This window comes from Petaurus breviceps, unplaced genomic scaffold (genome assembly GCF_028583685.1).
Source record: "Petaurus breviceps papuanus isolate PSGF00001 unplaced genomic scaffold, PetGlider_PUasm1.0 177, whole genome shotgun sequence".
NCBI lineage: Eukaryota > Metazoa > Chordata > Mammalia > Diprotodontia > Petauridae > Petaurus > Petaurus breviceps.
The window spans coordinates 1,430,928-1,458,869 of record NW_027185776.1 but is presented as its reverse complement, the minus strand read 5'-3'; the positions used below and the strand labels follow the sequence as shown (position 1 = coordinate 1,458,869).

The 27,942-nt window shown below is 39.8% G+C and overlaps 1 protein-coding gene, 1 long non-coding RNA gene and 1 pseudogene across 2 annotated transcripts; 2 read left to right on the top strand and 1 right to left on the bottom strand.

The window, feature by feature from the left end:
• The first annotated feature begins 6 nt into the window (after window positions 1-6).
• LOC138159678 (uncharacterized) lies at window positions 7-4,650 on the top strand. Its single transcript, XR_011167948.1, has 2 exons — window positions 7-2,588; window positions 3,938-4,650. It is a non-coding gene; the product is annotated as an uncharacterized lncRNA (long non-coding RNA).
• PSMC1 (proteasome 26S subunit, ATPase 1) lies at window positions 4,471-26,428 on the bottom strand. The gene is made up of 11 exons (XM_069085986.1): window positions 26,328-26,428; window positions 23,160-23,213; window positions 21,628-21,724; window positions 19,321-19,445; window positions 18,815-19,000; window positions 16,941-17,069; window positions 13,809-13,905; window positions 7,866-8,055; window positions 7,321-7,472; window positions 6,310-6,464; window positions 4,471-4,809 (listed from the first exon to the last, which is right to left on the bottom strand). The coding sequence occupies exons 1-11, from the start codon at window positions 26,328-26,330 to the stop codon at window positions 4,675-4,677; spliced, it is 1,323 nt and encodes a 440-aa protein (XP_068942087.1). The 5' UTR covers window positions 26,331-26,428; the 3' UTR covers window positions 4,471-4,674.
• A 323-nt stretch (window positions 26,429-26,751) lies between these two features.
• The window catches only part of LOC138159724 (coiled-coil domain-containing protein 172 pseudogene), a 103,905-nt pseudogene continuing 102,714 nt past the window's right edge, over window positions 26,752-27,942 (top strand).

Here is a 27,942-nt window from a genome sequence, read left to right as displayed (position 1 = left end):
GTTTGAGCATCCTGCAGCCATAGCTTGCATCATTCAGAATCAAAAGATTTTAAATCTAGAAAAGAAAAACTATCGATTTCTATACAGGATTTCTATGCAATCAGAGGTACTTTGTGGTTAGCAGTGCAGTGAGCAAAGTTCTGGAGTTAGACTTAGACTTGAGTTCAAATCCTGCCTAGGATACTTACTTTACCTGTGCAACCCGAGCAAGTTACCTAACCTCAGTTTCTGTAAAATGGGTATAACAATAGCACCTACCTCCGAGTGTTAGTGTGAGGAGCCAACAAGAAAATATTTATAAAACCTCAGTTTCCTCATCTGTAAAAAGAGGCTTGAAAGCCTTTGGGGTCCTTTCTAACTCAAAAATCTATGATCCCATGGCAAATCACTGAGATTCTCTTATCTGAACTCAAATGGAGCTATGTGCTTAGGATGCAGACAGAAAAGCCATTCCCTACTCTCAGGGAGCCCACATTCTAATGGGGGAGACAACACATATGAAAGGTCTCAGGTGTAGACCAATAAGGTGATTTCTAAGCTGTTGATTGATAGGCCTGAGTTCTGTGATTATATAGTTTTTATCTTATGATAATTTATGGTGTCCTTACACAGCAGTTCTCCTTCATTTGCCACAGGCTAATCAAGAAAGGTGCCCATGATCCTCTCTGTTCTCCCAGACGGCGCTGCATGTCAGTGGTACCAAAGATATTTTTTTCTTTTTCTTTAAAATTTTTCTTTCAAGTTCAAATTCTGTCCCTCCCTCCACCCACTGAGAAGTCAAGAATTAGGATACACAATATTTTGTCAAGTATTTTGAGGCACTGCCTATGAAATTCCAAGTGGTGATGGTGGTTTTCTGGGTCCGTTTATGTTTTGGGATTGGGGGGTGGGTTCACCTGAGAAATGTAAGATTCCCAAATGATGCTTAGCTGAACACAGCAAGGATGGAATATGAGGTTTCCTTGCCTGGACTTTGGGGAGGTGTAGCAGCAAGCACCCCAAGCGTCCTCAGGGTTTGCAGCTACCACAGGTTCTTGGATCTGCTTTGTTAAAGGAAAGCAACTCAAAATGGGTTAACAAGTTTACTTTAATCAGTCAGACATATATCTTTTACCTTGTTCAGGGGAAAAAGGTCAGCACCCCAAACTTCAAAATATACAGACAGAATTATCAAGACATTAACAGATCAAGTAGACAGCTTTCCAAACTGTCCAACCATTACATCCATACCCAGTCAACATCTGGGTTTTCACATCTGGGTTTTTCCGGGGGACTCTCAACAACGGCTTCCCAGAATTCACATCAAATCACAGAACACTTCTCAAAGTGAGTCCCTAAACAAAGCTACACATCAGGGCTTCTATAGCCTTCTCCTGGCTCAGAGAATGTAACAACCTTATTGACTCACTGGCCAATCAAGAAGTATCTACTGAAAAACAAGCCTCCCACCCCAGGCTTCAGGTGCACTTTAAAATTTACATTCGCATTACAGGAGGGCAGGTATCTCTGTCTGCTTAGGATGGTTCAGATTTAGCCCTGATTGGAGACGGGAATGACAAGGGGAAAGAGCTAGAGTGGGAGTCAAGAAATTTGGATGCTAGTGTGAGTTCTAACCATTAGGTTGCTGTGGCCCTTGGTTGAGTCACTTTCTGATCAAACAATAGTTATCATTCTATGAGCATATTATATAGATAGAAATCATCATCATCATCACCATTGTTATTATTCTCTCTGAATAACTTTGATGGCCCTGTGATCCACCCACCCACCCCCTGCCTCAGTTGTTTTGGCTGAATAGGAATTTAGGCAATTTCCCTATTTTAAGTGGTAGCCATTATTTCCCTAAATGTCAAATTAATCACATTTCTAAAATTGTGAACAGGACTTAAAATAATTATATACCAAGTAGGGAATGCAAACAGAGAAGTCAGGGACAGGGTAATCCATAGTAGGATCATCTAGCCGGAAGGGACCTCGAAGGCCGGTAACCAAGGCTGGGTTGGGAGTTGGGGGAGGTTAAGTGATTTGTCCAAGGTCACACAAACCAATGGTAGGATTCAGGTTACTCTGAACCAGTATTCTTTCCATGTGCCATCTACCCCCCGTTGGCACCGTATTGCCTTCATGTGTAATCATTATGAACATCATGCAGAAGCACCTGCTCTGCTCGTAAGTTTAGCTGCCCAATTGCACCAGTGAGTATGAAGAGCTGTGTGAGCTGCCATTTGGTGGCACTTCAGGGGGGACACCACCTCTTTTATGAGTTTTCAGCTACTTGTTAGTCGGTTCATAGTTCAAGGAAGCAAACATTAAGTGCCTACTATGTTCCACGCACTGCGCTAAGTGCTTTACAGAATATGATCTTGTTTGTTACAACAATCCTGTTTTCCCCATAGCAGTTTCCCTGACTATCACACAAAATGGAAGAAATGTTAATTTGGAATAAGCTCTTAAGTTATTTAAGCTATTCAAGCTTGGAAGTATATGTCGTCTGACTCGTCTTCCTTACACTTTTCTGTATCCGTTCAGTTGACTCTGGAAGTCCTCACAGGAAGAATGCAAGCCCAGGTGCTTCCTCTGACTGCAAGGTAAATCTTTTCATTGTGTCACCCAATCACCTTCCTGTTAGCCGGTTGTTTGGTTTTTTTAACTCAATTCATCACCTTTTGGTAGACTCAGCAACAGAATTTCCCTTCTTCTCCAATATCCTTTCTTTCTTTAGCATTTTTATAAGCAAGTATCTTATGGCATCTCCAAAAAAGCACACCTGAGCTCAGTTTGATAGGCAGCAATGGCATTACTCAGAATAGACACAGGGGACCACTAACCTATATTGACTAAGAAAACCACATATTAACATTATCTGTGTTCTATTGCATTTTTATTTGGTTCAGTATTTCCCAATTACATTTTGATCTGGTTCCTGCTACACTGGGTGGGGGAGTGACAGCTTCAGCCAGGAAAACCTGGGTTCCAGTCCTACTTAAGACACATACAGGACTGTGTGAGTCTGGTGGAAGTTCCTTGACCTCTTGCCCCAGGTAACTAAGACTTTAGGTTGCAAAACACTGTTGATAGAGGACATTTAGAACCTTCTCCTTTAAGGGTCCTTCCCATCGACCTTGATTTATCTTGTATGCAACTGTTTATAAACTTGTCTTCTTCCCCTGTCAGAATGTAAGGGCCTTGAGGGCAGAGGATGGTTTCTGCCTTTTTTTGTAACCTCAGTGCTTAGCATAGTGCTTGGATTTAATAAACATGTAGATTTCCTTGTCTGGGAACACCCTAACACCCATGAAGTTATAGGTTGAGAGTAAAAAAAAGGGACACGATTTGTTGTTTCCTGGGAAGGCTACAGTGCAGACAAGCTGAGTATGAATACGACCACATTGAAGTAACTAAGGTGAATTATTCAGCCACTACCAACCTGAAAAGGATTATGTGGGGGGTGGCTAGGTGGCACAGTGAATAGAGCACAGGCCCTGGAGTCAGGAGGACCTGAGTTCAAATCCGGCCTCAGACACTTGATACACTTACTAGCCATGTGACCATGTGACTTTGGGCAAGTCACTTAACCCCAATCGCCCTCCAAAAAGCAAAAAAAAAAAAAGGGTTATGTGGAATGGCTGGATTCTGCATTGTTTCCTTTCATAAGATCGGATTTCCTCTTTGGTCAAAGGGAAGGTTTCTGATCAAACTACAGCTGGCATAGGGGCTTCCAATCTGGAGACCGCATTTCCAGTTTGAATTCTGCCACTGTCTAGGTCTGTGACTTGGGGGTGGGGTGTGTGTGTGTGTGTGTGTCATTTCCTGTCCCTGGGTCTCAAAATTGTATTGGGGGAGGGAGTTGGGTAGAACAGATGATGCCTAAGCTGCCTTTCACTTAACATTCTGACCTTCGACCTCAGGCACATCATTTAATCCCTTGTCATTTCAGGTGCCTCTATCAGTAAAATGGAGAGAGGAAGACTATGTTGAAGGGCTTTGTCAGTGACCGTCTTGTTGTTGGGCATCGAAAGAGTCCAGGCCTGTGGCAGCAGGAAGACTGTGCTGGCCTGAGATTTCTTACCCTGGCCTTTCAAGGTCTTGCTCAGGTAAATAACTCCACCTCATCCAATGTGTGTGAGGGTATGGTGTTTGTGTGAGCCCAGGATGAGGGAAGGTTGGAGCAGTGACCTAAAACAGGTGCTGCACCTTACTCCCCAAGAGCATTAAACTTCTGAATAAAGCAGTAAGATAACTCCTAATTACTGTCTTGACAAAAAGAAAAACCCACCCACAAATGTGCCAGTCTTCAGAAGGGATGCTGAGCTGGCAAGATAAGTCTGCGCTGCTTATCCTTCACATAAGCCCTGTCTTTGCAGGCCAGCAGCTAAATCCATGGAGCTGCTGTTCCCTCCCTTGATGACTGTTGCTGGCACCACCTTCACATGCACTGTCTACGAGCAGATGACACAAGTGACATACGAATGCCTTCTGAAGGAGAACGTTTTATTGTGGAATACAGTGCAGAACAGTGAACAAAAGACTAGCAAGTCACCCCACAAATTCTATCTGAGTAATATAAAAAAAAAGCCCTTTGCTCTACTGGCACACAGATGCCCCTTCAGTTCTCCCAGTGTTAATAGTTCAGGGGGTTTGGATAGCTCCCAACAACTCTCATGAAGGCAGCATTTAGAGATAAAGTCCCTCTGGGGTGCCTTCCTGTTTCTTATAAAGTACATTTTCTTTAGATTTTTTGAAGTCTTCATTTGTTACTTTCATTCTACGTTCTCGTAGGGCCATGAGACCGGCTTCTGTACAAATTGCCTGCAAAAGAGGAATAGAATTTTCAGAAGTAAAAACTTGGGCCTTAAAGATCTCTAACTCATGCTAGCAACATGGAGGGGAAGATATTTTCAAAAAAGGTGTGTGACAACCAAACATGTGTGGGACTGCTAGAGAACACTACAGAGGAGAAATATAGTGATCTTTTTTAGCTGAAAGCTCAATTTTGGTTATTTGAGGGGATGGGCAGCAGTTAAAAGTACTATTTAGAGAGTCCCTAATAGAAAGACAGTGACCTTCTTGGTAGAGAAGCCTGCTGGTCATATCAAGTCACAGTAGTTTGAAAGAGAAGCCATTTCATGGGAAACAGCATGGCAGAGAGGCAGCATATTATTGCGGATTAAACAACGGACTTGGTCACATTGTGCGATGATCAACTTTGATAGACTTAGTTCTTTTCGGCTCTACAATGATCAAGACAACTACAAAAGCCTCATGAGAGAAAATGCTATCCACAGCCAGAGAAAGAACAATTTGAATGCAGATTGAAGCATACTATTTTCACTTCTTTTTGTGGCTTTTCCCCCTTTTGTTCTGCTTCTTCTTTTACAACACGACTAATATGGAAATGTTTCCATGACTGCACAAACAAAAACACCAACAGACTTGGGAGCCAGAAGTCTGTGGGCAAGTTACCACCTTTCTCAGCTTGTTTCCTCATGTGCAAAGGAGGAATAATAGTTACTCTGCAGGACTACTGTGAGGGAATGGTTTAAAGTGAGGAGAAGTGCTGTATCTCCCAGCAATTAAAATTAATTCACTTAAAAGTCAATGATGACCTGGTTGTATAAGAGATCTCTAGATTCTAAGACTGAAATCTAGCTACCTAAATGGAAAGGTCTCAAGTCCATGCCCCACTCTGTAGGGCCTGGAGGTTAAAGTTAGAAAGAAAGAATGAAAATTGGATAAGAACTTCCACAGGTACAACCAGGATTTGTTATCTATTCTGATTTCTAGTAAAACTATCCTATATAACTATGAGTATCAGTGATGTAAAACCAAATCATGGTTTAGTAAGACTGGTCAAAACATAATAAATAAAACACTGAATTCTTAGATCACAGCAGAATTCCTACGTCTGACAACTCTGGCCAAATTTAAGAGCAGTGGCCACGCTTTCCCTTTCCCTTCTGTTCACTTTTAAAAGTGTATAAAGTCGGACCACTGTGGGCATGCTTGAGAAAGTTACCAGGATCAGAACAAGAAAATGGCTCACTCTGGGGATCAGTGACTATATTTAAAAAAAAAAAAATTTAACCGTGGCTAAGAATGATTATTATTTCTTATAAAATTAGGCACTGAAAGGTCTTCACTATAAAAAAGCATTTATAATTTCAATGTGCTGTTAAATCAACAATAACTACAACTAAACTAAAAGAAAAATACCATTCATGTTATTGTCTCATTAGCACTTATACACATTCATGAGTTCATTTTAAATTACTTGAGGTTTTCCACTAGCAGCATAAGCAAATTTCTTACCTTGATATCTGCTCCAGACAAGTCATCTTTAGCCATGATCAAATCATCTAAAGTTACATCATCTGCCAAAGTCATTCTGCTTGTATGAATCTGAAAGATGCGCTTCTTGGTCTTTTCATCTGGCAGAGGGAACTCAATCTTTCGGTCAATACGTCCTGTGTGTATAAAAATATTTTCAATGTCATTTACACAATTCTAGCCTTTCAGTAAAGGTAGCCTGACCTGGAAGTTCAAGGAATGAGGAACTTGTCAATAAAACCAGTGGCCACTAGGTAAAGTCATCTTCTTCTTGGCCCCTTCTACTCACAAGGGATTTTTCTGGAAAACATTAAGAGCCAGAAGTCATAGAAAGATTTCCATTCTGCTTAACGGTACTATCAAGAAAATTATTACTCAAAGAAGCTACTGTCAGATTGTGACCCTCGTTCAATCTTTCTCTGACTCAATAAGGAGTTAATTTTCCAAAATACTTCTAGTAAACACAGAGAAACACTGATATACTAGAGTTAACATAAAAAAAAAAAAAGAACATTTTTCTTATGGATATGGCCACAACTTCTGACCCAGGAAACCCTTACCTGAATGGAAATATAATATGTTAATGAACACTCAAGAAGTGATTTCTGTGGAACCAGATCAACTTAAATAAAATGTATAGAGGATACAAAATAAACATTTTAGTCACAGTTGCTTAGAAACTAAAATGAGCTTATCAAATAGAAGTATTTTGCAAACTATTCCTTTGAAAAAGGCAGATTTAATGGGAACATTTATCCTAAGACAGGGATCAAGCTACAGACTAAAATTTAAAGAACTAAAATTTTACAGGCACAGTCTGGCAGTAGGATCTAGCTCAAAGGGAAGGTAGTTACTTTGTACAAAATTTTAGTTACAGTACTGGTACATCTTAAAATTACTTTTAAAGATTTTTCTCAATAACTACCACTTAAAGCTTCCTGAAGAGCAAAATTCTGAAAAAATGCCATATAACATAATAAAAACAAGTTTAACCTGGTCTGATTAGTGCTGGATCCAAAGTTTCTATTCTGTTTGTGGCCATAATCACTTTCACATCTCCTCTAGAGTCAAACCCATCCAACTGGTTCAACAATTCCAACATTGTTCGCTGAATTTCTCTTTCTCCACCTGAATTTGAATCATACCTTGGAAGATGAGGAATAAGAAAAGAGGGGAAGGAATGAAGACTCAAGGTTTTGTCCTCTACTATATTAACTTCACAGATATTAACACTTGTAATAAGACAAAAAAGACAGCATCTTTTCTCAAATATTAGTTTTCAAAGTCATTTTAATATCACATTATAGAATTAGCACTGAGCCAAAATACTATATACATCTGAAAGGAAAAAGAAAAGTACTATGTGATATACAAAAGAAAAAATTATCACAAATTATTAGTCAGGCTTACATTTTTCTTGGATAACTATAACTGAAATACATTTATAATCAAAATAATGGTCAACATTCATTTCTACAAAACAGCTTTCATTGAGTCATCTTTGAAATACTCAAAATTCAATAAAAAGGAGAGAATACCTTTTGGTCCCAATGGCATCAATTTCATCAATGAAGACAATCGATGGAGCATGTTCCTCAGCTACTCGGAACAGTTCTCGAACGAGTTTGGGCCCATCTCCTAAGTACTTCTGTATAAGCTCAGAACCAACAACTCTGAGGAAGGTCGCGGAGGTCTGGTTTGCTACAGCTTTGGCTAACAAGGTTTTACCTATTTTAGATTAAAAGCAAACAAATCCCCCCACTTCAATTAGAACTGTTGAAGCACTTTAAAACATAGCAGCAGAGTGACATCAGTGGTAAAACGATAAATTATTCTCTAAATGTTGTACAAAGAACATTAGTTCGGAGTCAAGAAACATAGGTTTCAAGGTCCAAATCCTGGCTTTGTGTGACTGTAGATAAATAAATCCCTTCACTTTTAAAGTCTCAGTTCTCTCACGTGGGTTATGCTGAGCAAAGCATTCTGCAAACCATCAAGTGCCCTAGAAACACAAGATGCTCTTACAGTACAGATCATGTGCTTTTCACAGAGGCATCCACTCAGGGACAGAGAAGGAAGCCTGTGGCAGAGCCAGAGACAGGTCCAAGTCTCCTGACACAAAGCACCATATGCTACCTTGGGCCATGCTTTAGCGTCTTCTCCAGTCACATTCTAGTCCTTTTGGAGATAGCACATAATCACATTAACTCTATTTCCTCACACTTACTTAGCATTTCAAGGCTTCTTAACATTTCCAGCACAATGACTGATACATAGTGTGCACTTAAATACTGGCTGACCAGTTTTCCTCACCACAATTTTGTGAAGTACAGGTAGTTTAGGCATTTTTATTCCCATTTTACAAGTGAGAAAACTGAAGCTTTGAGTGACCCTCCCATGGTCATACAGTTCGTGGAAGACTTGAGGCTCCAACCCAGCTAGTCTGCCTCCAAAGTCTAGTGCTTATATATCCAGTTACTTGTGGATGCTACCTTTTAATCATGATTTTTAACTGTAACCGAATTGTATTGTTGTGCTTTCTCATATTAGAACAGTAATGTCATCTCCTTGAATGCCAAGTGTTCATCTTTGAATCCACATGTCCCAAAGAGGACCCTGAGGAGTAATATTCAGATCCTTCTGTGAGGATTTCTACAAGATCTTTTTAGATCCTCATGTATATTGCTGGTGGCTCTAAGTAGGATCTTGATCTGAAGTTATAATAAAATAAATGACTCACTCTCTAACATGTAATATTCAATCAATAAATGTTCCTTCCCTGGATTACTTGTGACCTCTAGTCCATCACTTATGACCATTTTATTAATGGGGACAAAGTTACTGTCTTCTCCTTTCCCACTCCAGAAGGATATTATGAAAACTTGCTATCACAAAAAAGGGGGGGGGGGAGGGAAGGAACCAAAGGCATCTTTGTAGGGACAGAGACTTTTGTTTAAAAAGGTGCATCAATATCATTCTGCTTCAGATAGCAATAAACACCACAACGTGAGCCCAAGGTCAGGAAGGGAAGAAAATAACGGAAACCATCATGGCATTCCATTTTCCTTGTAGCAAAGTTAGGAAAAAAAAAAAAAGAAATTTATTAAATCAGCAATTTTAGTCACCTGGTTATCAAAAACAAAACATGTGAAGGACACAAACGTTATTAGTCACTGTAGCACCTGAAAATATTTTTTATCTATGGCATTTAAAACAACATAAGAGTTGCTTTATGCCTCTTATGAAAAAAAAAAATCCTCATTATGGTCTCTTGTGAGCATTTGTTCCCTATGTGCTGCTTGTAAAACTGAGCTGCATTACTTTCCCCCTTAATTATTCTACCCCAACAATCCCTCCTAAAAGAGCTGGAAACCTCAACTAAATCCATTCAAAAGATTTAAGCAGTTGAAGATGATAATTAAAGACATGCTTCAAATTGGTATGAGACAAATTGGAAACTGGAATTTACAGGGAGAAATTAAGATTTGGGTGGTCAGGGAATTTACAGACATGAGATTAATGAGATGACCTCTAAAGCCCCTTTTACAGGTTATCTAGAATCATATTCTAACCCTTCTGAAAATTAAACGCTCTTGAGGCTGATTATTTCCTCCTCTATACTTTGTGCCTACAATACCGACAGCTGCCACAAAGGGAATGATGGTGGCTCCTATTAATTTAAACACTAATTAAGTAAATTAAGGCAGGTCTCATACCAGGGATGGACAATGAGCAGTAGGAACAGTACACGATGGAGTCTTTTCTACAAGAGCAAAGCTTTTCATTAAAACGATGAAAGGCCAGGACATTCTAATTTGTACTTTAAAAGTAAGTAAACCAAGACAGACCATAGAGAAAGATGTCAAAGACACACAAATAACAAAGTCTTCAGGGGGTGGGGAACCTGCAGCCTTAAGGCCACATGCAGCCCTCTAGGTCCTCAAGTGTGGCCCTTTGGCTGAATCCAAACTTCACAGAACAAATCCCCTGAAGAAAAGGGTCTGTTCTGTAAAACTCGAACTCAGACAAAAGGTTGTGCCCAAGGACCCAAAAGGCCACATGTGGCCTCAAGGCTGCAGGTTCCTCACCTCTTGACAAAGTTTAACAAATTCTTTTGATGTAGGAGGCAGTCTAACAGTCTTCAGCAATTTAATTTCTACGCCTATGTCAAGGATTTGTGATTTTGTCTGTGAGGGAAGCTATCCATTTACACAGACCACAACTCTTACCACTTCTGAGATGAACATTCATCAATGCAGCCCTTTGGTGATGAGTTTATCTCAGCTTTCCAGAAAGAAAAAAAAAGGCAACACATTCCCCTAGAACACCAGTTCCCAAACTGAGTTTAGCACTCAAATTAGGGTCATTAAGTGGATCTATAAAGAGTTCCAAAGCATCTTCTAAAAAAGATTAAAGAAGTAATGAAGTACATGTGGTAAGGTTATTTCCTCAGCTGTGTGCAGAGAAGGCATAAGAGCCTAGGCACGGAAAAAAACAGATCTCCATTCTTGCCTGAACTCAGCAGTACTGTTCAGTGCCATGAATATTTTCTTTCTAGATGACCGTGACAGAACATAGGGGTCACAAACATTTTTGAAAGGAATGAAGTGCAGTCTATAGTTTCTAGGTAGGAATACACTGTGAGTACTAAGCAGCCATCCAATGAAATTGTTGGCAATTTCTGGGATTATTCAAGTCTTCTATGAAGCTAATTACTAATCATTGCCTGACTCAACTTTGACTCTACTTTCTACTTTCAGGAAATACATTTCTAACATCTAATCTATTGTGCTTCTAGGATCGAAAAGTTCTGAGCTCTCACAGCCTGGCCACAGTCCCTTGGAAAGCCACTTGTGACTTGTCAGTCAAAGGGCCAAACCTGAGGACCTGAAGGGCCACAGGTTCCCCACTCCTGCCCCATACCCAACATTAATTACAAAATGCCAACAGCAGTGCCCTTTCATTGTTGCTCATTTCTAACTACCGTGTTTCCCCGATAATAAGACACTGTCTTATTAATTTTTTTGGAAAGAAAAACACCAGAGGGCTTATTTTCAGGGGAGGGCTTATGTTGTCCTGCCTCAGCTCTCCTCCGCGGCACTGCTCTCAATGGCGCCAGCAAGCAAATCACTGGGGAAGAACAGGATGACGCGCTCACTGCTGCAGCTCTGATTGGATGCAGCTTGGAGTGCAGCGTGCGTTTCACTGGGAATGGGGGGAGGGGGACGGTGCATACAGAGGGTACCGTAATGTAGCGTGTAGAGCAGGGGATCACCTTCACTACAGTAGCAATCTCAATAGGGCTTATTTTAGAGGAACCTTACACAGTAAGGGGAGGGCTTATTCTTGGGATAGGTCTTATTATAGGGGAAACAGGGTAGTTAGTCCATGTGCTGAAAGAAAGCTGCCTTCCTATTGTTCTCAGGGAAACGCTCAAACTGTCTTTTTCCTTACAAAGACTATTCTTTGATCTTTTCTCATCTAGGTAGGAAACAGAAAAGATGAAAAGAAACAAATGACAACCAAAGAATAAGAGAATGCCAGAGATGGAAGTTCAAGTCCTCATTCTATATATGTGGAAACAAAAGTGCAGGGAGACTTGATTTATCCGAGGTCATAGCTATTTAGTAGCATACACAATAACAATAATAATAGCATTAGCATTTATATAAAATTTAAGGCTTGCAAAGTACTTTATGTTAGTACATTTGCTCTTCCCAACAACCTTGGGAGGTAGGTGTTATTATTATTCCCATTTTGTAAATGAGGAAACTGAAACTGACAGAAGTTAGGTGACTTCACCAGGGTTACACAGCTAGGAAGGCTCTGAGGCAGGATTCAAACTAAGGGTTTCTGTCTCTAAGTCTATACTCTAAGGCATCATTAAGGTGCCTGTGAATGGCTAACTAGCTACCCAGAGAGCATTTAGGAGAAGGTGGAAGGCTTGCCAGAGTGAATGAGGAAGACTTTGTGGCATGGGTGGATGTGTTCTGATGGTGAGGAGTGGCAAGGATTTTCTCAGAAATCAGGCAGGAGAAAAGTGCAATGGCTTGGAGATGGGACAAAATTGGGCCTGCTCATAAGGCGCACAAAATGAGGTGAATGATGAGACAATCAAGAACTGTAAAGTTGGAAAGCACCTAAAAGATATCTCTAATACCTCCCATTGACAGGTGGAGCTCAGCTCAGCTCCTTGCAAGCTGCTGTAATGGCAAGCAAAGAAATAGTTCACACGTTTCAACTACTGAATTAACACCTTGTTTCTTTTGAGCCTTCTATCAAGTCTGTTAAGAAACAGAACATGTGAACCCCACAACTTGTGAACCCCAAAACTCATGCAACCCTAGAACTTACTGTAACAGGAAGGGGAGGAGCTAATGACCATATATAAGGAGAGGCCCAGGCTAGAGATAGCAGAACTGAGAAGAGGACTCCTGTGGCAAAGTTAAGGAGAAAACTTGTGTGGTATCTCAGCACTCTGTTTGTCTGTCCTGTCTGTGTTGATGTTTGTTTGTGATACTTTGTACAGAAGCCCTGGGTCCTTACTGGAAGCCCTGAAAGAGGATTTTCTGGTTGTATGTTTACAGAAGTCCTGGAGGAGGGTTTGGGAGATCCTGGGACTTTATTGATGATTTGTGCTGACCTCTTGGACCTTGTTTGTGGGTCTGAGTTGATTTCACAGGCACATAGTAAATTAATGATGGTACTGGCAATGTGCATGAATATTATTGTGGCTCTGTCAAGTTTTGTCTTCCTAGAAACAGGAACTGTGGAGGACTTGAGGTGGACTGGACACTGTGAATTTCAATATGGAATGGGAACTGGATGAAGAACTGGACAAGGAATTGGGAGCTGCCTGCCTCTGGACCCAGGTGACAGCTGGAGATGGGACCATGGAAGAGAAACCATGGAAGCTGAGAGCCAACCTAGAGTCAACCTGAAAGAAGACTTTACTTGGATACTGTGTATTGACTGAGAAGATTATGATTTACTGTGACCTAGGGTTGGAGAACTTTGACTTTTGTACTTTGTGATTGACTAAATGAATGTACTTTGTTGAAAACTATGTGGCCATTTTAGTGATAAGTTGTTGAGTTGTGACTTGGTGAATGCTGTATTTTGATTTTCTATGAATGTTTTACTCTGATTTTTATTGAATAAATAGAAAGCTCACTATATTATGTAATCAGAACCTTAAAAGCTGTTAACAGCAGCAGTCCTCTGGAAAGCTGCTTAGTGCATGGCTTTACAGCTGCTCATCTGGCCAGTTTCTAATTGTGAGAAACTTCTTGTGTTTCAAGGAAATCAGCTCTTTTGTAATTTAAACCCACTGGTCCTAGTTCTGTTCTCTGGAGCTATGCAGGACAGGCTTATTTCTTCCACAAGACAATCTTTTCCAGTATCTAGACAAAGCAACTAAGTCTACTCTTCCCCAAGACAGACATACTTAGTGCAACTGAAAATATCAACACATAAAGTACCTGTGCCAGGTGGGCCATAGAGAATGACTCCTTTTGGTGGCTTAATACCCATTTCCTCATAATACTCAGGATGAGTAAGGGGAAGCTCCACAGATTCCTAGAGAAAAACAATTGTCCAGTAAAACCATGGTTTTTATTTTTATCAGGATATAAGCCAGGGGTAAGTCCTTAACCTGAAATCTACCAATTAAGCTCACAGATACCATTTCCTATCTCTCTATGTATATGTATGTGTACATAATTATTTGTTAGTCTGAACTCAATTTTCTCTAGTTTTATTACTATTATTAAATTCCTTAAGTAGCCTCCAATTATATAATCTTTATTTTTCTAAGCAAGGGCCAGTCTCAATCACTATTGCTAAGAAAGGGTCTCCTTACAAATAAAAAGCCATGTCCCACAACTGAACCGCAGATAGGAACCTAATTAAGTTTCTAGCTGTTATTCTGTTTCATTCACTCATATTCTACTCACCTCAGAATGAATATGGTTCCAGATTTCTGAATTTTATAAGCTTTTTAGAGGGTCCCAGGACTAGCTTAGTTGAATAGTCTTTGTGACCAAGACCAAATTTGGTCATCAGATGATAAAATTTTTTTTTCTGGCAACAGCAATGGATGAAAATGATCTATGAAGCTGTAAAGGGGCTGTGATCTATACAGCTGAGGTCCTCCTCCTGGGTAGCTCTTTCTCCTTGACAAGACCAAAACCTGTACATGTGCCCCTGATCCCATCCTCCTGGTCTCCTGCAGACTGCAGCCCCAATCACCCCTTCTTTCTCTTCTTCAATATCTCCCTCTCTACCAGTTCTTTGCCTAATACTTTCAATTGTGCCAAAGTTTCCTCACCCTATCATACTACGTGCCTCTTCCCTTTCTCAGCCAAACTCCTGTCTATACTCACTGCCTTCACTTCTTCTTACACTAACTCCTCAACCCTTGCAACTTGGCTTCTGATCTTGTTACTGACAATGACAACATTAATTGGCAACTCTATTTCATTCCTCATCCTTTTGTATAAATGTTGCATCTGTCACTGATGACTACCATATATCATCCCAGATCCTCTCTCCTCTCTGGTTCATTAAACATCTCTCTCCTAGATCCTTCTGTCTCACTGCTCCTTCACCCCTTTATCCAGATCACACCTGTGAGTGTTTCCCAAGCTTCTGTCCTAGGTCCCCTACTCTTTTCTTTCTAATTCTCTAGGTGAACTTATCACCTCCTACAGGTTTAATGACATCTCTATACCAATGATGCCCCCATTTATACATCTAGCTCCACTCGGTCTCTCCTATAAGCTTCAAAGCAACACCTCCAGCTGCTCATAGGACATTTCAAATGAGATGCCCCAGGACACCTCCAATCAGCATGTACAAAACAGAATCCACTATTTTTCTCCACAAACCTGCTCTTATCCCAACCTTTCCTATTTCTCTCACCAGTACCACAACCCTTTCCATCTCCCAGGTTTGTAACCTTGAGACTATCTTCAATGCCTCACTTCCCCTCATCCCACTTCTATAATCAGTTGCCACAGTGGGCTGTTTCTTCTTTGTATCTCTTATATCTGACCCCTTCTCTACTCACAAAGCTACCACCTTTGTTCAGGCCCCCATCACCTCTCACCTTGGGCTCTTGTCATGGCCTCCTAATTCCTCTACCTGCCTCAGGAGGTCTCTTTTCACTTTATCCCCTCATCTTTCACACTGCTGCCAAAGTGATTCTCCTTAAGGGCAGATATGACAACATCGCTCTCCTACTCAATCAGTTCCAGTGACTTCCAATTATCTTTAGATTGAAATACAAATACAATACAATCTTTCCAGGTTCACTGTACATTGTCTGCCCTTCTGCACTCTGAGACACAGACAGGCTGGCCTTTGTTCTAGTCCTCCCTCTCCTTCCTCTGTACCTTTCCCCTTTCTGTACTCATGCCTGGTCTCACCTCTACCTCATATAATCTCTATTCCTTCAATATGTACTTCAAGCTCCATCCTCTATATAAAACCTTTCCTGATCCTCTGAAATTATAGTGCCATCCCTGTCAAACTACCCTGTATTTAACTACTTTGTGTTTATTCTGCAAATACTTATATATACAGTGCCCCAAAAGTCTTGGTGCTATTTTCAGCTTCAGTGTGTCTGTACTGTCTCCCCTTTCTGGATGTGAGGTGTTTGCAAGTAGGGACTGTTTCATCTATTGCATTTGTATCCCCAGCACCTGGACTAGTGCCTGGCAAATATATACTCGCTGAATGGTGAACGTGCTTTGTTTAGGGGCATTATTACTAGTAATAATAGTAATAATCATAGTTAATACTTACATTGCACTTCAATTGTTACAAAACCATTTATATGTATATATGTGTGTGCGCATGTACATATGCAATACATACATATGTAAAATTCATATTTCTTACACAGACACAGACACTCTCTCTCTCTTTGATCCTGACCAGGTTGCTGTGAGATCAAATGAGCCAAAGTATGTAAAAGGCATTTTGCTACCTATAGGGTGCTAAATAAATGTCATCTTTTATAACATCTTAAAGAAACCTTATAAGGAATCACCAGGGCCCACACAGCTGTTTCTGAATGACTCACTTGTGTGGTAACCTGGATGGATAGAGGTAGTGAGCTCTGATGCCCTCCAGTGATGATACAGGGGACCTGTATTCCAATTACTAGGGCCAGGTTCTAATTCAGCCCATTATCAACACTATAGTAAACAGTTTTCCCAGACCATAAGATATAAATATAATCCATTGAACAGCTAAGGATTCTATTTAAAAACAAAAATAAAATAAAACAAAAACTCCATCTGAAAATATTTTAAGTTTGAGCCAAAATATGGTGTGGTAGCTGTAATACTGTTACAATTTATTTTGTCTACTTCTTTCCCAATAACAGTATTTTATATATATTTATACATATATAAAAAATATATACATATATATTTAACAAGTACAAACTTGTTAAAAACCAAAACAATAAACTAATCCCTAAACTGGCAACTCTTAAGGCAGTCACTAATCTAGTTAATAAAGAAAGAAATCATGAATATCAGTACATTAGGCATACTACATAGTACAGTAAGAAGAAACTAGAGTTCTGATAAAACCATTCCTACCTTTATTTCTTGAATCTGGTTATCCAATCCACCAATATCAGCATATGTCTCCTGGGGAGCCTTCTCTACTTTCATCACTGTAACAAGGGGATCTGTGTCATCCATCAGAACTCCTATCACAGCATGAACCTAGTAAACAATGGTAGTATTATTACAAGGACTGGTCATTTATAAAGTGTTATCAGTTAGGAAGTGTCTTCCTTACAAGCCTATCAGGTAGACGGTACAATTGTACATATAAAGAAAATCAAAATAATTTATCACACGCAGTTAATAAATGGCATATTGGATATATGAACAAATATATACACACACATATAAAATAGCCATTCCACAACAATGGTCAAAGAAGATGAATTCATAGCCACATGGAAGAATGCTCAAAAATACTAATAAGCAAAATGCAAATCAAAATAATGAGGTTATATCTCTTACCATGAAAATTGACAAAGATGACAAAAAATGGCAATAGTCAATGTTGGAGGAAGTGTGGGATGAAAGGCACACCAATGCATTGTTACTGGGGAGTGGGGATTCCATTTCCTACTGTGGAAGTTTCACTTCCATCTCCTATTAAGTTAAATCGTCCCCAATCTCCAGCCTCTTCTGGGAAAAGGAATGGTGCCTTTGATTCAACAATGAACATACTCACACACTGTTACACCCTACACAACCCAGTGATTCTGAAGCCTTGTAGGGCATTATCCAAAGCCCCTTGCCATACCCCATTACTCAATTCCTTTTTCTTCTTCAACCCTCCTATTCCAAAGTCCATGGTTTCTTTTATGCCTCAATTAAAATTCCATCTTCTATATAGGAAGGAAGCCTTTCTCAACTTTTCTCTAGTGCCCCCCCTCTATAAATTACTCCCTATTTATCCTGTATATAGCTTGTCTGTACAATTTTGTTTGTTTGCTGTTTTCCCCATTAGACTGTGAGTTCCTTGAGGGCAGGGAATGTCCTTTGCCTTTTTCTCTACCTCCAGCACTTGGCAATGCCTGACACATAATAGGCGATTGATTAATATTTAAATGGTTATTGCCTGATTGATGGAGCTAATAATAGATACTACCATTCTGGAAACTGATTTGGAATCATACAAAGTGAATAAGTTGTCTATAACCTTTGACCCAAGGAAGTAATTAATAATAAAGCTCCATATACAATAAAATATTTATAGCAGCACTTTTGTGATACCAAAGAAATGGAAATAAAGTAGATGCTCATGGATTGGAGAACGGCTAAACAAATTGTGATACGTGAATGTAATGGAATATTGCTGTGCTGTTTAAGAAATGATGAGAATGATGAATGCAAAGAACCATTCTACATGAATTGATGATCTACATGAATTGATGTAGCATGAAGTAAGCAGAGCCAAGAAAACAAATACACAATGACTACAAAAATACAAATGGAAAGCACAACCATACATAAAAAAATCAAGAGATCAGAGCAAAATTATAAAGATGAAATGACCCCAAAAAAGAGATATAAGAGGACAGCCTCAAAACTACTCCTTCAAAGAGGTGGGTGGTCCACAATATACTACACAAGTTTTGGGACTTTTTCAGTGTACTGACTGGCTGTGCCGATTTTTCCTTCTCATTTTATTTTTTTTCAGTCTGTAAAAAAATACTATTTATTTTTCTATGGGATTCTTGTATTGGGGGTGGGGTAGTGGTGGTGGTGAAGAAATAGTGTGGAAAACTATGAAGATATTTTTTTAAGGCACCACTAAAAACTTAAAAAAAAAAAAAAAAAAACCCAACCCAAAAAACAGACATTAGTGATCCACTCTCAGAAGCCAAACTGGCTAGTGCCACAGCAAGGATGGAAGCAAGCCTCCATCTTTTAGAGAATTTTCCTCTTACCTTATGGTTGAGGAGGACAGAACATCCTGGTTCTAGCAGATCCTTGTCTACAAATGATAGAATACTGACATAGTGCTCTGATCCCACCGAGGTAGACACAATGGCATGATTATCATCAATGATCTCCTCCAAAGTCCCCACAGACATTGGGGTCCCTCTCAGATCATCTACCTTTGAGCGTTCTTCCTATTGGAAGCAGAATGGATCAGAAATGAAAAACATTAAACCCAAAGAAGCAGCACTTGATATCATGGGATTTATTTATTTATACAAATTCGCTTACTTCAAAATATGCTTGAGACATTTTCACCACAGAATAAGTAAAATTTATGAAGTATTATTTTATAAATAAAAATATGAAACATTTTAACCATCTTATCAAGTATTTATAAATTTACTTTTACAAGTTTTATTTATGTTAAGTTATGGCCCCAAGAACCAAATGATTTCTAAAAATTCTATCCAGATTTCTGCATTTTCAAAAAATAAAAACTGAAGCAATTTACCTCTTGCTTTTCTTCCAGTGGTTTCATTTGTTCCTGATTTCTAATGAACTCTTCCTCCATGAGAAGATAATCTTTAATTCTCTCCAATTTCAATAATTTTAGCCTGCATTGAGTGTGAGGTGTTACTGTAATTAAAAACATAGAAGTGTCAGCATACTGGGACTATAAAATGCTAAATAAGTAATACTTTAATAACAAGTCAGTACACTCAACTGAAAAAGGAAATCTATCAAAAAATAACCTCTCCAAATCCTGAAATGTTTATCAGTTTAATAACAGTTATTAGACAAATGGAGAGAGAGAGAGAATTTCTACCAGTCAGAAGCCAGTGGGTATGAAATAGGGAGTAATCCCAAGATTCAACAAGTAGAATGTAATTTTGTACAAGGCCTGATATACTTTTACATAATTCTTCTGAGACAAAAAACCCCCATCTTTTCTCCTGAATATGTGGGGTCTTGTGTAAGGGAAGGCACTGGGCTTACAGTCAAAGGATCATAGACTTACAGCTGGAAGGGGGTCATCGGAAATATCACTGAAGACAATCCTCTCATTTTACAGATGAGGCCACTGAGACCCAGAGAGGTTTGTGACTTTTTCAGGGTCACATAGCTACTCTATGTTTGAGAGAGAATTTGAACTTAGATCATCCTGACATGAGACCCAGTGCTCTATCCAGTATACCATGCTGCCTCTCACAAGACCTGGATTCTAATTCTAGTCGGTACAATGCAAAACCATTAAGTACCTAATATTTTGAAGGCATTATGCTTCTCTGTTTCTGTCAAAGCACCGTCACTCTTCCAGTCACACAGCTTAACTTAACAGTCATCCTCAATTTCATTCTCTCAATCCCTAATTTGCACACTAATTCTTCAGGAGATTATCAGTTCTTAGTTGGACCAGAGCAATAGCCTCTTAAATGACTTCCTTGCCACAAGTCTCTCCCCTCTCCAATCTACTCTTCATGTAGCTATCAAAATGTTATTCTGAAGTTATGACTATGTCACTGATGAAAAAGCTCTAGAACTCTATCATCTATAGAATAAAATACAAACTCTTCTGTCTGGCATTTAAAGCACTTTACACTCTAGCTCCAACAGTTAATTCTCCTTTCCGTATCTACTCACCAGCTATACTGACCTTCTTCCTCTTCCTCATATACAACATCCCTTCTCAGGAAAAGTTTTAACTCTATACTTGAACAATTCTTTTTACATGGCCAAAACCAATTTTTAAAAAACTGAGTTAACTAATATACCTATATGCCCAAATTTCAGACTATACCACAAGTTAGCAAGTATAGCAACACTTAAAAGTGAAAATCTCAAGGCAAACAACAAAGTGCCAAACAATTTTTCTTACTGAACATTCTCCATTTGCCTAATTATGTAAGGCAATTAGTTTTAATTTGGCCACTTGAAGAGGTATTCATCCATACCATAAGGAAAAATCAATCTTAGGTAGGTAAACTAAGAATTGGCCTATTGAGTATGGGCCTCCACCTTAGGGGATTCACAAAGGCCAGAGCAGAAATAAAACTAATACCAATCTATAGGCATGACGGCTATGGGGGCCTGACATACATAACTATTCAAGAGCACGACAGTCCAGTGCTAGCAAATGGCTTCATCAGTGCCTAGGAGTGGCATGGGAAATTTTAATGCAGTTGTGCAATTCTACATGAAACCAGGGCTACACAGTCCTACACCAGACTGCTTCTCCTCATACTTTTATTTTTTTTTGCTTTTTGGTGGGCAATTGGGGTTAAGTGACTTGCCCAAGGTCACACACTAGTAAGTATTAAGTGTCTGAGGCCAAATTTGAACTCAGGTCCTCCTGACTCCAAGGCCAGTGCTCTATTCACTACGCCCCCTAGCCACCTCTACTCATGTATTTTATGGCTTGGTGACTCCAAAAGATAAGGAAATATTAGAAGCAATAGTTTTTGATCCTACAACATTTTCACTAGTACCACACTGATCTTCCTTTAGAAAATACATGTTAGGATTATTTTTTCTTCAAGCATCAAAAGGCCTTTTGCCAAGTGAGCCTATGGAAAGTATTTCTTAAGAGTCTCATATTTGTTACCTATTTCTTCATCCCTCCTATCTAAGTTAATGTCAATGCCTATCGATCAGATTGGTGAAAGTCTATCACATCTTATTCTCCTTTTCATTCCAAGTACTATGACCCTACTACTGCTCGGTCCCTTAAATGTCTACCTTTCTATATTTTGATAGGGCAGATTTCCCCCCTCAAATGTGAGAGATGACTTCAAAAATATCCAATTAATCATGTAATTACCAAGTGGCAATTTGCTGGCAGCATCTGGTCCCTTTGTTTTCTTTTTCTTTTTTCCCACCCTAGTTGGAACTGGAGGCTCATATTTCTTTTTCTTGTCCTTTGGTTTATAAGTAACATATAAAAAAAGAAATTAGAATACACAGAAATAAAATGAAACAAGAATTTATTTTCTTTCTACAATGATCTTTCTCCATCTACTATATTTCTCTTCATCGTATAAAGTAACATTAAAAAGTAGTTCCTTTGGGGCTAAATTAGCACATCTGTAATTTTATTTTAAACTGTATATAAACAGTTGGGGAGAAAAAGGAAATCTAAATCAGGTACAGAGAAGTAAAAATCCAAAATTATCCTACCATTTCTTCTTAATAGTATAGATTTCGGTACTTGGAACAAGTTTTCATGGTTCAGGAATACTGATACTTTGAAATATTCACTTAGGAATGTGAACCAATAATACTATAAGTAAACCAGCCTAACATTTCAATAGGGTTCTATACTTTTATCATTCTTTAAAATCATTGATGAACTTTCTAAATGTCTAGAGGAGAGGTTCTTAAGCTTTCTTGTGTCATCAACATCTCTGAAACTCTGGTGAAGCCTATGGATGTCTTCTCAGAATAATGTATTAAAATGCATAAAATACATAAGATTACACAGGAAACTAAATATACTGAAATACAGACCCTAAACAGGAAAAACCATGATCTCTTGTGATCTAAAAGTTACACTGATTTTGCAGTATTGATGAGTATAAATATTTTGGGATACTAGTGATTTTATTAGTGACAAAATCACACTTCTAATACTACTATGGTTTGTTGCTTAGATTTATAATTTAAGTAAATGTTACATTTCAGTTAGAAGTTAGTGAAAATATAATTTTTTCTAATCCAAATTCATGAGCCACAGGTTAAGAACCTCTAGTCTAGAAAGTTAGATCAATAGAAATTTACTTATTTAAATTTCATTGTTACTTTTTTGTTTTTATATAAGTCATTTATAACAAAGAAAAACATTTAAGTAAAACTAAAAGATATAGAATTGGTCAATATCAATTTCTAAAATGTTTCTAAATGTGAGGTTGGTTAAAAAATAGATTAGCCTATGGCTTTGGGGTGAGTGGTGTTTTTACATTTTAATATTGATCTCTAACCTCCAAACTTTAGTACAAGTCTAAATGGGTATGGTTCTTTGCTCTAAAATGTACAGTTATCCCTTCCACATGGTGACTTTCCCCATTGTAGTTTTGATATATTGCAGGTCTGCGTAAGAAATTAAATAGGATTTTTGAAGGAGTTTTGTGGAAGCTACAGACAACACAGAAAAGCTTAAAAATTCAGAAATGCAAAAAATGTATGTATTTTATTGCATAATATCAACATTTCATCTTTTAATACCACTATTCTCTGGTACAATGGGAGGGTCAAAAAATTTTACATAGATTTTCTAGAATGCAGGAGTGTTATGCCCTAACCCTTACAATGCAGACAGGATAACTGTATTTGCATTATGTATGCTCTGGCATTTACCTTGTCGTCCTTCTTGCCACCCCCAGGTCCATGTCCACCACTCTGACTTTGACCCTGAAAAAAAAACCAAAACACAAATAACACAGAGTTGCTCTAAAACTAAATACATCAAGAAACATACCAAGACGCAGCAGATTAATGCAAAATTTATGGCAGCCAACAGAGGACAGAGTACAACATAACTTATTTCTGGAATAAAGATACAACTTAACATTCTATAAGAGAAAACTAACAGATGGAGGACACCAATAAACTCCTATAAAACAGGGATTTTAAAACAAGAGGTTAGGCTTATTCACTTACTAAAGAAATATTCAATAGGATGCCTTACCTTTCTTTCAGCTCTCTCTGCAGCCCCTGCAAATCTTAAGAATTTATTATCTAATCCCAGGTGTAACCACAGTTTGAGAAAACAAACTCCACAAAAAGGAAGGAATTCATATTGGTGAAATTGTACTAGACTGATGACTATATTCAGCTTGGCCAATGGGAATCAATCTATTAGAGTGCTCAATCTGGAGTTAGAGAACAGAGATTAGAATCCTGGCTCTGCTACTTACTGACTGTGGATGGCAGGCAAGTATAGGTCACTTAGTCTTTTTGGGTCTCAGTTTCCTCATGTAAAATGAGGGGGCTGGATAAGGCAATCTCTGAGGACCCTTAACAATTCTAAAATCTATGATCCTATAACTTACTAACTGTATGATCTTAGGCAAATTAAAGTCTTATCACCACAACAGTGAGTAATACACATCTCACAGTTTTGTGAATTGACAAGAATCAAATTAAATGTTTGTGAGGTGCTACATGAGCTTTCCCTGAAATTACCTTTACTTCTTACACAGAGTCTAAATCATAGGTATTCTAAGTGCCATATGGCAACCTTCCTGGACTGTTTTCTTTCTCTAAATAGGTAGTTTTTCTAGAACCATAATAAAACCAAGTCAAAGATGTGTCTGAGCAAGAATATCTTTTACAAAGCCACAAGTGGTAATCCAGCTTCCACTAGAATGCCTCTGGTGAAGGGCAATATACATATTATGATGCAGCCCTGTAAGACCACCTCATAAGATCATACATTTGGAACTGGAAAGCATCTTAGAAATCATTTAATGCAATCTCCTATTTTACAGATAAGAAAGCTGAGATTCAGAGAGGTTAAGAGACTTGCCCAAGATGGAACAATAAGTTGTAGGCTTGGGACTTAGCATTCTTTTCTTTCCATAACTTAAAGAGTGGCAGTACAGGCAGAGGAAAGGATGTTGGATTTGCAGCCAGGGGCCTCCTGAGTAACCTTGGGTGTCACTTAACTTCTGAGTCTCAGTCTCCTCATCTGTAAAATGAAGGAAGGAGCTGGATTTGATGGCCTCTAAGGTCCCTTCCAACTCTAAATCTATGATCCTATGATATTGAGAAATGACTCAGGGAAGACATGATAGCTGTGTTTTGGCATATGAAGGGCTTACACATGGAAGGTTTCTACCTGCTCTGAACTGGGAGCAATGGGTACAAGCCATAATTTGGACATAATATCAGGAAAAAGGTTCCAACAATTAAAACTGTTGCCTCTCCATCCCCTACAGGAGATTTTCAAGCAGAGGCTGGGTTTGTCATGGCAGGGATTCCTATCAGGTATTTGTTGGACTAGAAGGCTACTAAGACCCTTTAAACATTAAAATCCTGTGATTTTGCACTACAAATATATTACCATTCTTCTGATAATAAAAGTAATTGGAAGTCACTGGAAAATCAACTGGTGACAGTAATAGCCATTTGGCTACAGGGCATATATTTATCTTCACTATTTTTACTCTGTTTGGAGATAGCCACTAGTCAAAATCCATTCTCATCTAGTCTTTGTTTCCCTCACAGAAGGAGGGACTTGGCTGCTGTCTTTAAATATATTAAATGCTGTCATCATTAAAATTTTTTTGTGGCTCCAAACTTCAGGAGCAGGACCTATAAGGTATAAGTAATGAAGGATTTCCTAAGGTGTCTTGGCAGAGGAAATATGGTCACTGGAGAAGTTCAAGAAGAGAATGTACACTGGCTTCTCAGGAACAATGTAAAAGGGGTCATTTAGAGACTAGACACTATTTAAATTTCCAATTTAGAGTTTCTAATCCAACAAGCTGGTAATAAGAGAAGTGGGGAAAAGTATCTGCAACAGGATGACAAACAGGTTAATTAAAGTAGACTCTTTCTTGCTCTAGGAACATAGCCACAGACTCAAGCACAAGAACAAAGCTAGAAGGAACCATAGAACACATCAGGTATGAAAGGAATACCTAGGACCATAGGTTTCGAAGAGATCTAAAAGGCCCTCTAGTTCCACATTCTCATTTTCTAGATGAGGAAACTGAGGCCCAAGAAGTTAAGCGACTTGCCCGTAGTCACACAGTATGAAAATCAGGGGCAGGATTTGAACCGAAGGCTCTATAACTCTAGAGACAGGCATCTTTTTTTTTTTTTAAACTGTACCACACACCTCTAGCCTCACGTTTCCATAGATTTTCAGGATGAAGAAACATAATCATAAAGGGAAGATTTTCTTAAGATCCCAGAGGACTTAAAATGTCTGAGTTAGGAGGGAACCACTGGGATGTTGTCAGACCAATAAGCAATTTATTAAGCAGCTACTACGCGGGGACTCAAAGAAAATTTTTCAGAAAGAAACAAAAATACCCAATCCCTGTCCTCAAGGAGCTCATAAGTCGAACAGGGGAGACAGTATGCAAAGAGCTATCTGCAAACAAGAGAATAAATGGAGGGAGTCTCCGGGAGAAGGGATTGGCATAAGACAGACCGGGAAAGCTGGAAAAGGATTTAGATCAATCAGACTCCGAATTCCACAGATGGGAAAACCGAGTCCTGAGAAGAGAAGGAACGAGAGGAGTAGCACGGAACAGGGTCTTTCCCTCCTCTCGGCCCCACGACACGCTCCCAGGCTCTGGGGCCGCGGCGCCGGCCTGGGAAGGGGCGGGGTAGGGCGGACCATGACTCCACAAAACACAAGGCCCGGCCCTCAGGGCTCCTGCCGCCTCTTCCCGGCCCGCTCCCAGCCCCTCGGCCTCGGGCGCCGAGCCCCTCGGCCAGCCCCCAGTCGCGGCCGCCCGAGCCCCCGAATCCGGCCAGAGGCGGCCAACCGAAGGCAGCCGAGTCACTCACCATCGCGCTCCCAGCTCACCTACAGCCTCCTTCGACGCCGGAAGTGCGTCTCGCTACGGCAGCCGCGCCGGGACAGAATTTCCTGCAGGGACAAGCTACGGGGGCCGAAAAGGCCCCAACTGTGCAGTCGGTAGGGGAGCTGGGAGACTGGGGAACCTGGGCGAGGGCTTGGAGAAAGCGAGGGCCAGCACGTTGTGCCACAGGGATCTTCTCCCTTTAGATTATAAACTCGTTGAGTACAGGGACTTTCTTTTTCTTTCTTTCTTTCTGTAATTTTTCAAATTGCAAATAGTAATTTGGCTGTTGCCTGACACCTTATAAGTACTTAATAAATGTTTATTCTATTGAAGTCTGCAGTGTGATGGAGCATTCTAAAAATCGAACGTGATCTTCAGCACCAGTAAAAGGGGCGGAGCCCCCAGGCATGGTTACCGTCCCAGAGTGCCCTGCGCCCCTCAGCGCTCCGCTGGACTCCAGAACGTTCCCTCAGTTCCGGGCACCAGGGGAGAAGAAGCACATACGCTTTGGAGTGCCCGAGAAGCGCAGCCCGGGCGGGTTAGGGCCTCGAGCCTGGGCTGTATGAGGACGGACTGGAGGAAGTGGGCTTGCTTGGATGGGTGAGAAGATGTGGCCTTGGGGGTAGCAGGAACGGGATGAGCGTCTTCAAGCGTCTGAAAGTGCCATGTTGAAGACTTGTTTGGTTTGGTTTGGGTGGCAATTCCAAAAAAGCCGATTGAGGCTTGATGTCAGGGAAAACTTCCAAAAAAAGAGAATTATCCAAAAGCAAAATGGCGACTGCAGGGGATACTAAAGGCATAGGCTTGTGTGATCGCTTGTTGGGTGTGTTATAGTGGGGGTTTCTTTTTTGTATGGATCGCACTGGATGGCCGACAAGGTTCCTTCCGACTCTCAGATTCTGTGATGTACGACTGCAGTGATTACAGAAATAATTTAGAGCAGCCCGCTTATTTTATGAGGCCCGCTAGATGGCACGGTGGATAGAGCGTTGGTGGACCCAAAGTCAAATCCATCCTCAGACACTTACCAGCTGTGTGACCCTGGGCAAGTCACTTAACTCTGCCTCAGTTTCTTCATCTGTAAAATGAGCTGGAGAAGGAAATGGCAAACCATTACAGTATCTCTGCCAAGAAAACCCCAAACAGGGTCATGAAGTGAGCGAGCAATTTATTTTACAGACACAGGTTGGGGAGCTTGCCCAAGGTAACATAACTAAGAGGTTGCAGGGTAGAAATTTGAACCCAGATCTTGTGGATCCAAGGGACTTGTTCAAGTTCACATAACTAATAAAACATCAGAGCCAGGATTAGAAGTTAGGTCTCCTGACCCCAGGCTAGGGCACTTTCCTCTATATCTACCTGACCAAAATGACATCCCTATGCTGGAGTCCAGTTTCAGTGTGTCCTACTGTGGCCGATCAGACCAATACAAGCTAGGAATGTTCTACCACAGGTCAGACACTATTTGTGTCTGTGAATATTTGGGGTGGATTCACTAAATATATACATTTTGCATTTCTTTGGGCTAAAAAACAAAAATGGAAATACCTAACTACAGGAGGGAAGATAAATCTACTTTGTTCTGGGTTCTGTGCCAA

Coding starts and splice junctions, on each gene's coding strand:
- PSMC1 (XM_069085986.1), bottom strand. Junction 21,725..23,159: donor GTGGCAAGAAGGACGACAAG/GTAAATGCCAGA, acceptor TATAAACCAAAG/GACAAGAAAAAGAAATATGA. Junction 6,465..7,320: donor TCCAGCACTAATCAGACCAG/GTTAAACTTGTT, acceptor TTATACACACAG/GACGTATTGACCGAAAGATT.